Source organism: Lutjanus erythropterus, chromosome 2, assembly GCF_056507025.1.
Source record: "Lutjanus erythropterus isolate fLutEry1 chromosome 2, fLutEry1.hap2, whole genome shotgun sequence".
Classification (NCBI taxonomy): domain Eukaryota; kingdom Metazoa; phylum Chordata; class Actinopteri; order Lutjaniformes; family Lutjanidae; genus Lutjanus; species Lutjanus erythropterus.
Window position 1 is genome coordinate 13,058,943 of NC_139318.1, and position 11,772 is coordinate 13,070,714.

Genomic DNA, 11,772 nt, shown 5'->3' on the forward strand with positions numbered 1-11,772 from the left:
TTGTTTGATCAAACCGTAGCTGCTGCCTGAAGGTTATGTTCTTCTAAGTGCTCTCAGTGTTTTTTATCATGTCAGACTTGCCCTAACATCCTTTTTTCTAACACTGAAACACTATGAATTGTGGGTAGTTCCCTCAAGCAAAGACTGCAGCACTGCAGATTTACCAAAGGGCTCAAACGTCCGTTAGAAACCGGAGATCTGTAGCACAGATTTTTCTGCAGGTCAGCCCTGAGATCTCGCAGACTTAACAAAAACGCACATCAAAGTGTGTCAGGGCAGACAATTGGACGAGGCCAAACTATACTGTTCTTATCAAGTTTAAAAAAACTGAGCACAATTTAAAACACAATGCACATACTCAATTTAGAGAATCAGAAAATTAGAAAAGGTTTAGTCATTTGTTCAGTTGTTAACTGGCCTGACTGAATGCTTTTCACATTTACAAAAAATCTGTAGTTTTGCCAAAAGTAGAAAAAAAATCACAAGAATATTATGATGAAGTGTCTCAACGTTCTCTCTATGGCCTCTATCCAGGACTACGACCTGAGCCAGCTGCAGCAGCCTGAATCTTTAGACCACATCATCAATAAGCCAGCGGGGGTGCGCAGGGTGGACGAGAGACCTGTGATCGCTGAGTCGCAGTACCCCGTCAGACCCAGTCTGCCCCACCCTGGAGACATAGGAGACTTCATCAATGATGTAAGTTCAAGAATGGAGGAAAGATGTTTTGATGTCGTTCCCATGACTTTTTCTTTTTATACGCTGGACGGTCTTGCAGTGACTCTTCCAAAAGTTTACACAACATGAGTTTTAAAAGGCCTTTTTTGGAGGGGAGGGATGGATTGTCAGAAGTGATGATTTTTTAATATTTCAATGAAAAATGTGATGATTCACTTTTTTTTATTCTCCAGAATTGTATTCCTGTCAGCAGGGAGGCTGCTAGAAATATTTGGCCCGTGTATACAGCTCGATGTTTGGCTCTGAAACAGCATTCAGAGCATGATAGAACATTAAAACTCTAATGGGTGGGTGAGCAAGATGAGACACGCTTTATTGCAACTTTTACAGTCTGCGGAAAACCATTGACTCAGTTATATTGTTGGTGAACAACAATGACTGGCTGGAGTCCAGTTTTACTAAAAGACCATCCTCCTTAACTTTACAGGTCTGACCAAACAGAAGAGTTTAGTTTAGTTTAGTTTACTTTAGTTTAGTTTAGTTGGACAACAATAATACTGTCAATAATAGAGAGGCTCATCCAGAATCCTCCCCTATAACAGAATAACATTGTTGCTCAGCAAAAATGAACAAACAATAGAGACAGTTTAACACAAACTGTCTGTATACTGAAGACAAACAAGCAGGCGTAAACAGAAGAAAAGAAAAGAACAAAAGGAAACAGTGAAAAGACCTGGAATAATTAGATATGAGCAGTCAACAGAAACATCTTCTTATAAGGTTCAAGATGAAATGAGAAATGTCTTTAAAGGGACAGTTCACCCCAGAATCAAAAATACATATTTCCCCTTGGTCTGTGGTGCTGTTTGTCTGTCTAGATTTTTTTAATATGAGTTGCAGAGTTTTGGAGATATCAGCTGTAGAGACGTCTGCTTTCTCTCCACTATAACTGGACTAAATATCACTCAGCTTGTGTTGCTCAAAGCACCAAAAAATACATTTGAAAAACTCCAAACCAGTGTCTTTTTCTAGAAATTATGACCCAGTTACTCAAGATAATCCACTGACCTTGTTGTGAGCATTTTAACGAATGAGCCACTTTCTTTGTGTGGTGGAATCTACCAGAACTACTTTCTTTTCTACTAGAAAGAAAAAAAAGGTTCTTACATGAAAATGTAATTGCATTACTACAAGGTCTGTGGATTATCTTGAGTCATGATTTTTGGAAACACTGTTTTCTTTATTTTGGGACTAAATGGACTAAAGTGCCATTTAGTCCCATTATCCTGGAGAGAAGGAAGACGTCCCTATGGCCAATATCTATCAAACTCTGCAACTCAAACCCAAAAAATCTAGATGAATTAACAGCAGGCCAGAGGAAAAAAAATATTTTTTTTATTTTGGAACTGTGCCTTCAACTGTGATCTAAGGGCTAACAATGAGGACAATAGGGTAAGTGGAAATCATTTTTTGCCCAGTTGAATAAGAGTGAATGTCTGATGATAAAACTGAAAAACTTTGATGGATATGGATAGTAATGAATATTTCTTAAAGAGAGGGGCAGATGGATCTTGTCTGTCAGAATGTGAAATAATTCTGAATTCTGAATTATTAATGTTTTGTTTAAATATGGTGGATGTGTAGAAGTTCACACAATATTACAGTAGTAGATATATGGGAAAATAAGACCATAATAAAGATTTTTAAAAGATGGATCAAAGAACAAACTTTTCTCAATAAACTGAGCAACACCATGCCCTGCATACATGTACAATATGGTTTTCCCATTTGAATGGAATTTCCATCTACAATAATTCATAAGAATTTGGTATTAGGTACTTTGAAAATTAATATTTGGCACCATCCTTGAAGTAGGATTTGTTTTTATTGCAAAAGATCATGAAGTTAAATTTTTCAGAATATTGAGAGTAATTCTGCTGAAAACCCGGCTAATGTAGCCGAGGAAAGGGATGTCTGGGGTCCCCTGCTGGAACTGTTACCTCTGCAACCCGATTTCAGATAAGCAGCTGGATGGGTGGACAAAAGTCCACACATTCTGTACTAAAATACAGATATTTGTGTAAAAAACTATAAGTACTGATTCAACTTCTTCACTCAGGTGAAAGTGGACATGTACTCATGGACTCTGAAAGGAACTCAAAATATAAAAGTAAAAAGTTGTCCTCTGAAGGACATTTCTACAGACTGTTTCTGTACAAAGCTACCTGAACTTTGCCTTTTCTCTGTGATCGAGTCTCCCTTGGTGTTTCATCTTGTTGCATCTTTTTTGTCTTTTACATCATTTTTTTTTCTAGTTATGTCTTAAAAATCTTGTCTTTTTGACTTGTTACGACATTTTAGGTCTTGTTACATGTTTTTGGTGTTTTGTCTTTTACATCTTTTTCTTGTTGTTATGTCTTTTTTGTCTTGTGACAACATTTTACATTCTGTTACACTTGTCACGTCTTTTTCATCTTCTCCACCTTGTCCCACCTTTTTCATTTTGTTGTCTTTTTTTGTCTTGTTATGTCTTTTTGTACTAAAAAAAGACATAACACTACAGATATTTGTGTTTAAATGTAGGAAGTAAAATTAAAAAGTTGTCAGAAAAATACATACTTAAGTAAAGTACAGATAGCTGAAAACTGTACTCTGCCTCTTTTTATGTGTAAATAATAGAGGGCCGAGGATAGAGCCCAGTGGTGCCCCGGAAAGTATCTTTAACTTCTTAAACATGCAGCCAGTAATGATTACAAATTATTCTCTATCATTTTGGAAGTTTGTAAGTTAGAATTTTATGACAGTATCAAAAGCATTGGTCAAAACCTAAAAGGACAAAAAGACATCCAAGAAGAAATACTATGACTACAGGGAAGGTCCTTCATTTTCTATCTGTGGATGTTTGTGTCTCCAGGGTCTGAGGGCAGCAGACAACGACCCCACAGCCCCTCCCTACGACTCCCTGCTGGTGTTTGACTACGAGGGCAGCGGCTCGACTGCCGGCTCCGTCAGCTCGCTCAACTCCATCAGCTCAGGGGACCAGGATTACGACTACCTCAACGACTGGGGCCCTCGCTTCAAGAAGCTGGCCGACCTCTACGGCGGAGGGGACGACGACTGAGAGCGGAGAAGGGGGCTGGGCGGGGCTGTGGCAGGGGTCGGGAGAGGCGGGGTCGGATGGACGGATGCTCCTAAAAACCGCGGGCAGGGGCCAAGAACATGACGCAGGCTCTACGGTGGACGTGCGAGGGTCTGTTCCTCCGCCGAGTTAGCGACCGAGCCCGCAAATATGAATTCCGCTGCAACGCAACTGTATTCTGGCTTTATATTTTTTAGTGGCGAGTTTGTAGTGTGACGTTTTTGTTTTCTCTTTTGTTGTTCTCTCACCGTGCTGGACCCGGAGCTCTCCGGGGATGAATCAAGGCGGTCGTGAGAGACACGAGTAGTGAATTTGTGCTTTGATTGATTGTTAAAACAAACCCATCTCTTGCTTTAGTCTCACACTGAAGAGAATGTTTTCGGGAAGACGCTCTCTGACTCTCTCTTTCACTCTGTCAACTTGAATTTCCTTAGAACAGAAGCACTGTCATTTTATAAAGTGCCTTTTGTGGTGTGTTTTTGTATCAGACTCCTGCTATCTCAGGATCGGTTGCCATTCGTGCAGTACAGTGGAGGCGCGTTTTCTCTCGTCGTCTCCCCGCACTCCCCCCTCTCTGTGCTCCTCGAACCAGCCCTGCCTGTCTCTCCTCCTCTCCCCCTCCTTACAGTGGTGCAGACAAACAACCCCAGCAGCCAGTCCCAGGAGGGAAGGACACAACCAGGGCAGACTATCGGATATCATAACCCAGTGAATTACGGCCCAAAAGAAGCCAGTACGAGTCGTTACGGGGAGGACAAGCCTCTTCTCCACGGACCTGCTCAGTTTGACTTTCACAAGCATCACCTGTCGACACGCTGACATTGTGTGAGACCATTTTTATACATGTGGGGGTTTTCTAATTTAGTGGAGAATGCCTGCCTTTCCTCTGTGGACTCATGAGTTTAGGAGCCTTCATGTTGAGACGCTTGCCTGCCCTGTACGGTTTTGTGTTGCTTTCTCCACAGTTGTAAAGCTTATGTAGGCATGATCTGATTAGTCAGACAGTGTAAGAAAGTGGAACAAAGGCATCCGAGGAATTTTTTTTTTTCTTTTTGTCGCCTTGAACATTCCCGTTTTTTATAGGCCAACAAAACTATTAAAAGGTGCATGATTTTTTTTTTCCAAAATGTTTTACTTAAAGCACTTGTTACTATGTGGTGAGAATGTGAAAATAGTCAGCAGAAACTATATGAATATACTCTGTATAAAGACACTGAGAAAATAAAAATACTGTAAGATACCTATTTTTGAAGTATTGATGACATAAAAGTTGCTGCTCTTTCTCTAGCTCTTCATGGGGCTTAGGGGATTTTTGGCCCGTTCATTTTTAATATGTGGATATTTTTGTTTCTTTGTTTTTCTGTTGAAGCATAATTCCATTTTTAAGATGCCTGCTTATACATGTTTTGCTCTTTTTCGTTTTCTTTTTGAGGTTGTTTTCTAAAAGTGCTTTGTTATACCCCTTTTATATGTGAAAACACAGCCTTCCCCTTTCACTCTGTGTTGTCTCTGACAGACGTGTCCCTGGGCCCTCGGGACAGTGGAAGGTTCATTAGCCATGCCTGCTGATAGTTGTTCTATTATTCAGTGTCCTGGAATTCTTTTATTCATTCATCTAGATACTGGATGTGTGCTTCAGAAAATAAACGAGACATGTTTTGAAAACGTGCCATCTTTTTTCAATATTCCCTACATTGTTGACGTTGTGTCTTGATGGGAACCCTAGATTTGAGAAACGACTCTAAAACACTGATTTTGCTCAACAAAAATATAAACGCAGTGCTTTTGTGTTTACTCCGATTTTGCATGAATCAAAGTAGAAGCTCTAAGACTCCTTCAATGCATACAAAATGTGTATGTCTTTGAAATTTTGGTCACAAATTTATTAGTTGTGTTTTCGACTCATTACAATAAAAGGCCACTCTGCACTAAAATGTGCAGCTTTATCGTGACAAAAAGATGTTTACTGAACTATGGTAATTTCACAGAGGGCTATAGAAGCTATGACCCGCCCTACTGTGCCTCTGATTGGATAGCCATGATATTCATACCATAACCTTAACTAGTTACTCCCCCATGCCTAAACTTTAATGTAGGCAACAAGTACTAACCACTCAGAGGCAGAATAGTGCAGGTCATGACTCAGCCCTGCTGGGGGAAAAAAATGGTAGATAATAGAGATAAGAGATATGTTTGTTGAGGTAAAAAGCCATGTTAACCACTAAACAAATAGTCCTTGCATGTCTTGTTAGTCACAAGACATGCAAGGACTATTTGTTTTGGCTTGTGTTTGTACATTCAACAAAAATGTAAACTCAGCACTTTTTGCTGTATCTAAAACTTCTTCTATGGAAACAAAAGTTTTATTTCACTGTTTCTGTTCACAAATTTATTCGAATAAGTGTTAGTGAGCACTACTCCTTTGCCAAGATAAGCCATCCCCCTGACAGGTGTGGCATGTACCACTTTTCTTCTGTCCCAGGCGGGCAAAGTCATGACCGGTCCTTCTCTGCTTCTGATTGGTTGGGTTGGTTAGATTTAGGTATGACGAGTGATAAGTTATGGTTATGACGAGTGATAAGTTATGGTTATGGTAAGATTGTCAGAGGAGCAGGTCATGACTTTGCCCTCCTGGGCAAAAAACATTGGTATCTGTAGCCCTATGTAAAATAGCCATAGATCAGTACCTAATGAATTTCATTTTTCAAGATCAAACTGCACTTTTGATGCTCCTATGGTGCACTGCAACCATCAAATTTAAAATGCCAACACCACAGAACCAGCAGTATTATAGAAAGAGGTTGCTATTTATATGTCTCTATATGTATCTTTTTATTATTATTATCAATAATTTATTTTGTTAATTAAATATTATTGAGGGAAAAACGTCCTCACCTTTTTTCATGTTAGTCTATATAATGACTAAATGGTGTGTGGCAGCCAGGATTATTAACAACATATAACAGTTTGCAAATGTTTGCAGTACAACAGAGATCAGGCTTGAACACCAGCATAGACCAAGGAGATTAAAAGGGAGAGACAGCCTGGACTGTTCATCGAAGTTTATAATAATGCAGCGCAGCATTTCTCCAGACTCCAGCCTGGAGGAAACCACTGAACTACAGTATCATTAGGATTCATGATCAAAAAGTTTTTGTAATCACATTGGCACTGTCCATATTTGCATGTCCATTTCCCCCTTATTCCCAAAACTAGATTTAAAGCACAGCACAGAGTGCTTTAAATGTAGTTTTAAAAAGTGCTACCCCCCCGTCAGCACCCATCTCTGGCATGGATGCCTTTTTTAGTCCTTTTAGCCTTCACTAAACAGATACTGCAGCTGCAGAAAAAAAAATCTTTGGTAATTATTTGACATTTCAAGGTCTAAACAAGGTCGGGGTATCAAGGCAATTTGATGTGCCTCTTAACACTTTTTGTGCACTTTCAGCCATTGAAAACAACAGGTGTTCTTTAAAGCTCATGTTTGCTTAAGTTTAGGGACAAAAATAACTCAAAACTCGGTTCAAATTATCACTCTCACAAGTCTGGGGTTCCCATCTAGACACAACCCATCTTCAGGTTAATGCTGAACTGTGCAACATGTTCAGGCTGGTTCAGTGCTGGTCACTTACAATATAATGTCTCTCAAAACTTTTAATCACAATGGGCCCTCTGTCGTCTTTAAAATAATCATTTATTACAGCTTTATCTCGACTAGTCTAGACTTAAAGCTGCTACGTGTTGGATTTGAACATGTCTGATGTTTGCAACCCCCAGTTGTGGTATTAATGAAGGTACTGTGGCTGAAAGCAGTGCATGCCTCCAACTCCCACCCACACATGAATCGATTGGGGGATACTGATGATGAATGAGCTGAAAGCACCACAGAGACTGCATCGGTTTTCACCTGGATTGTATTTCAAATATTCTATAATCACATAAAAAAAAAAGTCTACACACAGTGGCTTTAAATTCACTGCTTTATTCATGAACTGTTTGTATTTGCATACTGAATGACTGCACCTTCTTTATTTTTTACTATGGAATCATGCATTTTTAAGTGTTGGAAAGAGACATGAAGCAGAACAGACTCCCTTTGCAATTACATAGTTAATCTTTGACCCTATTGTTTGGATATGGCTTCATTTTCTAATAAAAACTCCTGCTATTTGTCGTTTTATTGCATCTCAGAAGGAGTAGGAGAGCTGCGTATGGGGTCAGGAAGTATATTTGTGTCCATTCCTGTGATTTCAATTAGTCAGCTGAAGCGCCAAAAAACCCACTGGGGACTTAAAGGGATTTAATCCTCTCCGGCTGTGTGTCTATCAATTAGCCACACCATTAATCCCCACGGCGTAATCTCATTAGATAGAGCGCCTTTAATGAGACACCCAGAGAGAAAGCAGAGAGGCAGGCAGAAAGAGCGAGGGAGAAAAATGAGGCGGCGGCAGGATGCAGGTAGGCCGTGTGGAGAGGTGATTAGTAGGATGGAAGAGAAGGGTCAGCAGAGGGGGGTGTGGGTGGGGAAGGAAGTGCGATTCAAGCACAGTGGAGACAATGTATAACATTTAGAAAATTACTTAAAAAAAGGTTAAATATGAGGTAGAGAGTGCTACTTAATGGCATGTTGTCCACTACGGCCAGAAATTAGAGAAGGGGGACATGGCGAGGTAAAGAAGACAAGTCGGGGTAAGACTGTGATGATAACTGCATTACCACAATACCACAGCCATGTGATGCCTACCACAGGGTTGAGCTCATGACTGTCATCACCGCAAATCTTATTCTGAAGGGTCCATCTAATGTTATTCCACTGTACGTATTAGAAAAGTTAGGAACACAGCCACTCATTGGTTGACAAGTCAGGAACAAAGCTTCTGATTGGTCAAAATGAAACCCAAAGCATCAACAACAGTGGAAAAATGGATAAATAATCACAGAAGACATTCAGTGTTGGAGTTATTTTGCAAAATGCTAGTGTGATTTCAAATCCTCTGAGAGGGATACAATCTCACCAGAGCCAAAATTATAAAGGTACAATGCTAGTGTTAGTATTAGCTTAACATTTGAGATTTTTCTTGGGCTTGAGCATTTATCCCGAGTGATACGACGAGTGCCTCCATCTTTTGCTGGTGATGCCATTTGGAGTCAGAGTCTCCACAGTAGTGAACAGCGTTGGAGCCAGGCTTTCGAGTTCGTGGCTGACTCAGTTGTGAGCAGAGCTTAGCTGTCAATCATGACATGAAACCCTGTTGTTATAGCAAGAATCAACCATCAATGTGATAAGAACTACGTCAAACAACAGACACCATCTTTGGGAAAAATTTATTTGACCTGTACTTTGATGTTTTATGATGTGTGCTGCAACCAGCCACCAGGGGGTGATCAAGATTCTTTGGCTTTACTTTTAGGGAGCTCTCATATTGTCCATATTTATATATACAGCTTCTGGACTTGTGCATCCACAGCTTTTATAAACTGGCACACTGTAACATATACTATACATTTACTTCCTTTTTTTTGACTGCATATTGCTAAGTTTAAGTTTCTGCTCTGTTAGCAGCAGCATCACTCATCTGCTGCTCGCTCTACCTCACTTACACACCACACACACATTACGCGCTGCCCTATTCCTTAAAGGAGTCACGTTATTCTAATGACAGTATCCTTCAATACAGTCAAATAAAATGTGACTATTTGTCCAGTCTCCATAAACCACCATCCCGTGGGAATATGTTGCTTTGTCACCGCCGTCAGAAAAAATCCATACCGTCACAGCCCTAGGTCAGGATGAGCAGAGCTGATGGAGCATGCTGGAATAGTTAATGAGAGCTTTGATTCCTCATCTGTACTGGAGGATCCCAGTAATGAGAACATCCACTAATAAACCTAAATTAACCTTTACTGTAGTACAGTAGTTAATTCTGCTCCAGACCCAGCAGAATTGTGCTCCTATGTTAATGAGGGAGCCATCACAGGTGGACTCTGCTGCTCTGAAATGATAATCAAGTTGGTAAAAGGTCATCGTGGTCAGAGCTAGTTGGCAGATACGGAGATTAACTTCAGGAAGGTTTCTTTGATGGGCTTAGCTGAGGTTCACTTGGTTTCCCAGTGGCAGATATTCAGAGTGAAAGAAGAAAGCAAACTCAAGTTACCCCATTGATAAATGGCGTATATAGACTGAAAGCTTTGCAGCTGGCTTGCAGCCAATGCCTTGTGTGTTGTAAATAAAGTTCTCCTCTTTAAACATGTCCAAGCCTGGCTCTTTTCATTTCCTCTCCATATAGCTAGTGAGTCTCCTGGGCCGGTGCTGGGAACAGTCCAATCTGAAAAACACCGCCGGATGTTGGTTCTGATGCCGGCTGCGTGATCAACCGTTTGCAGTTTAGTGTTGATGTTGCTATTCAGCAGAGGTACCGCCCAGGACGGGCTGGCTCTGCTGGCTGCTTTTCTGCTGACACCACTCTGAGCCTCCTGCTATTTCAGGACTCCGTCTAAAATGAGATCAAAGCCCCAGAATAAATTTGATGTTACCGCTGCAAGTGGGGGAGAGAATATCTACTGTTTAACGACCAGCCATTTATGATATGGATGGCTGGTCCAGTCGAGACACTCTGCCACTACCAAGACAGGGTGTTCATCTCAGTCAGGGCTTAAACACTGTCTGTGTGCTGTCACACTTCACTCGAAAAGAGCGAAACCTACTAATGGTGATTGTGTTTTGTGGCATCTTATTAATGAAAGACTCTTTTACTTCCATACATTTATTCAGCAGCCATAGTTACTACTTACATTGATTGCGTTTGAACATTTTGATTAGGATGATTAACTAATTTAATATGTTGCATTGCTATATATTTAATTACTGAAATATATTGCACTTGCACAGCTCAATTCAAGTGACATCTATTGCATGTCTGTCCATCCTGGAAGATGGACTGTCTTGCTCTTCATTAGATTTCTTCCATCAAAGGTTTGAGGGGACTATTCCTTTCTGAATTGAGAGTTTGAGGACAGAGAGTGGCGCATGCTGTACAGACTGTAAAACCCCTTAAGGCAAATTGTGATCTGTGATACTGGGCTGTGTAAATAAAAATTGACCTGACTTGATTTCCCATACCTCCAGGGGGCTTCAAGAGCCTCAGCTTCACTGTGTGTCAGTTTGTTACATATAAATAGATTAATTACTCATGTGGAACAGTTTGATAATCATCCTAGGAAAAACACAAGAGTTACTAATAATATTATCGATCTATTCAAGTGTCCCAGTAAGCCATTGCAGTGTGACAGTGAGCCAGCATGTATAATACCAGGACACTGAAACTGAAGCAGCTAAATAGAATTCAGTCTTCATTCTTTTTTGTTATTTACACCTATTTAGTCCCAAGGGACTGTTTGTCATTTATAAGGGAGGGTGCTGGTGGTGGTGGAACATGCACTGGGGTGGGACATAAAACTTTAAATGGTTGGATTTCATATTTATTTTATATCCACTTTTTCAAACATCTTTTCAAAAAGTGTTTTTCAGAAAAGTTACTTACACTGTAAGGCAGGTGCAGGAAGTGGTACCAACCATTGTCACCTCTCCCCACACCTTCAAGTGAATCTTTCCATCTATGTAATGTCAGAGGTCAAGTGGGAAATAATCAAACACAACCAACCTTTTTTTGCGCAAAATAGTCCAGGATTAAAAATGAATTGAGGACTAATAAAACGCAAAAAACCCTCAAGGCGCTTTGTCTCATGGTGACTGAGAGCAATCAACACATCAATGCTTTGATAATATCATGATTATATCAGGATTGATAATCCCTAAACTCTTAATCTAGTGCTCATCATCAGGTCAAAATTTCAATTTGTCCAGTGCTTTGATTTATGATTTAATGCCTGCAAAACTAAATACATTTCCATCAGCCTCAGCTTGCTTTGTGTTTTGTGCTAACTAGCAGGTATTA

The 11,772-nt window shown here is 40.2% G+C and overlaps 1 protein-coding gene across 3 annotated transcripts in view; it reads left to right on the forward strand.

Moving 5' to 3' along the window:
• Positions 1 to 5,482, forward strand: part of cdh4 (cadherin 4, type 1, R-cadherin (retinal)) — a 414,572-nt gene extending 409,090 nt beyond the window's left edge. For all 3 annotated transcript variants that reach the window (XM_084728666.1, XM_084728652.1, XM_084728660.1), the window contains exons 16-17: positions 535 to 699; positions 3,593 to 5,482. In XM_084728666.1, the coding sequence (XP_084584792.1) occupies positions 535 to 699; positions 3,593 to 3,799 (372 nt within the window). In that variant the 3' untranslated portion in view covers positions 3,800 to 5,482. The remainder of the gene's footprint in view (positions 1 to 534; positions 700 to 3,592) is intronic.
• The last annotated feature ends 6,290 nt before the right edge of the window (positions 5,483 to 11,772 follow it).